This window comes from Microtus ochrogaster, linkage group LG8 (genome assembly GCF_000317375.1).
Source record: "Microtus ochrogaster isolate Prairie Vole_2 linkage group LG8, MicOch1.0, whole genome shotgun sequence".
Classification (NCBI taxonomy): Eukaryota; Metazoa; Chordata; class Mammalia; order Rodentia; family Cricetidae; genus Microtus; species Microtus ochrogaster.
This window is the reverse complement of record NC_022033.1, coordinates 235,038-237,243: the sequence shown is the minus strand read 5'-3', so window position 1 is coordinate 237,243 and position 2,206 is coordinate 235,038. Positions and strand designations below refer to the sequence as shown.

The 2,206-nt window shown below is 47.2% G+C and overlaps 1 protein-coding gene across 1 annotated transcript in view; it reads left to right on the top strand.

Moving 5' to 3' along the window:
- The window catches only part of Prpf6 (pre-mRNA processing factor 6), a 56,972-nt gene that overhangs the window by 53,039 nt on the left and 1,727 nt on the right, over positions 1–2,206 (top strand). Inside the window, exon 19 of the mRNA XM_005362670.2 lies at positions 889–1,003. Within this exon, the coding sequence (XP_005362727.1) occupies positions 889–1,003 (115 nt within the window). The remainder of the gene's footprint in view (positions 1–888; positions 1,004–2,206) is intronic.

The following is a 2,206-nucleotide window of genomic DNA, read 5'->3' as shown; positions in this document are numbered from 1 at the left end:
GGGGGGGGAGGAATAAAGAAATGTTTATGTCACTTGAAAAAAATTGGAATTTTAAAAGGAGGATATAAAGATTGCCTCCAACCTAATATTCAGGAATTTCTTTTCTTAGTGTTTGAAGTATTTCTTTGTTATTATACAGAATTGAATTAAAGTTCTAGTAGGTATTTGATACCTTTTTGGGGGATGGGGGGCAAGGTTTTATGTAGCCTGGAGTGGTCTCAGACTCACTATATAATAAAGGCTGGCACTGAATTCTTTACTCTTCTGACTCCACTTCCCAAGTATTAAATTACAAGCCTGTGCCACCATGCCTGGCTACAATTTTTTTGTTGTGGTGCTGATAGTGGTAGCTTTTTTGTTTTGTTTTTGCTTTTTTTGCTCGACTCTTACTTTGTAGCGTAGGTTGGCTTCTAAATCATGATCATCCTACTTGAGCTCTTGGCTTCTCAAGTGCTGGGATTACAGGCACGTGTCACAAGCCTAGTTATCATCTGTGCGTGCGTGCGTGCGTGCGTGTGTGTGTGTGTGTGTGTGTGTGTGCGCGTGCAAGTGTATGCTTGCGTGCGTGTGCGGGTGTGTGTTTCAAGGCAGGGAGTCTCTGTGCAGCCCTGCTGTCCGGAAGCTGTAGTCTATTTTTAAAAGCGGTATGCGATAGCGCTTTCATATTGCCGTTGCCTGTTGCCTGCTCGCTGACTGAGTGAGAGTGAAAACTTGCAGCTGCCATACAGAGCACTGTCCAGTCTGCTCTGGCAAGGCCGCTGCAATTCAGGAGGTTGCTGGGTAGGTTGAGGCCCTTGTGGCTGCCTTCAGGACACCCCTTTTAAGACAGCCTGAGAGGGAGGGTGCATTTCTATGGTAGAAGGGCAAAATTCTGCTTCTGAATTTCAGGTATCCTGTGGTCTGAAGCTGTTTTCCTTGAGGCAAGGCCCCAGAGAAAGACCAAGAGTGTGGATGCCCTGAAGAAATGTGAACATGACCCCCATGTGCTTTTAGCTGTGGCTAAGTAAGTAGTAGTTCTTTGGGGGTTGCTTATCCTTGGGGGGTCCTGGTGTAGTTTTGCCAGCATCTTTATCTGGCCATGCTGACTTTGCAGAGTGAGCTGCTTGGGCCTCAGCTGCCAGAACTCCTGCTTCAGTCTTCTGGGCAGCATCTTCTTGAGGTGTTGAGGGACTGTCTAAACACCTGTCTGGTTACCTGTCTTCTCAGGCTTTTTCTCAGCCCCAGGCTTCTGGTGGGAACTGTTCTCTTTGTTTCAGTACCAGATGGGGCCTGGATTATATGCTGGACAGATTTGTTGATATTCCAACTAGAATTTAAGTATTAAGCAAAACCCCTTTGAAGGGGTTTTTACTTTATAGCCAAGAAGTTTTTACTTTCCTTGTGTTAGCAGAACTCAGACCCTTTCAGCTGGTCCTGGGAATAACCCTGGCTATAATCCGTCGTCTTGTTTAGCCATGGATCATCTGTGATCTCCTGTTACCTCCCAGCACAGGATTGTGCCAGTGGTGGTGATGAAGGCAGAGCCTTAGAACCAGTTTGGTTCTGTTTGAGTGACACTGAATACCCAGGGTCTGGTGCAACTGCCTTCACAATCCTGCTTGGGCACCTTTGTTATCTGTGGCCCTAGCAGATGAGGGAGGCTTTAGACCCAGCCTTCTTAGCCTGGGCTTCCTTTTCCCAGTGTAACTTCTATATGCCCTCAGACAGCAGCCATAAACTTCACAAAGGCTTTGTTAAAGTAAATAAGTCACTCCTTGCTGTTCCCAAGGTGATGATCCATGCGCCCGTTATCTTGAGTTTATGCTCTTTAAATCACAGTTTATCTAACACCAAGCAATTAAGAGCACTACATGGCTTAAAAAACAATCAAGTTATCAGCATGAAATTACCCCATTTGGTACGTGAGCACAGCTCAAACAGCTGCCTATGGTGGAAAGGTTAATTGTGCTCCAGCTGCCTCAGTAAGGGAGGGAGGGTGAATCAAGCCCAAGTCCTCGACTGCAAAAGGCTTCTCCATAGCATGCTGGGCCATCTTTCCCATTGTTCGTCCTGCTATCCTGCACTAACTGCCAGCTGGGGAAGGGAGCCATGGAGACCCTGTTTTGGGTCCTGTCCTTTTCCTTTCCCCTTCCCCCCCTTTCCCCTTTCCCCCCCTTTCCCCTTTCCCCTTTCCCCTTTCCCCTTTCCCCTTGTCCTGTCCTGTCCT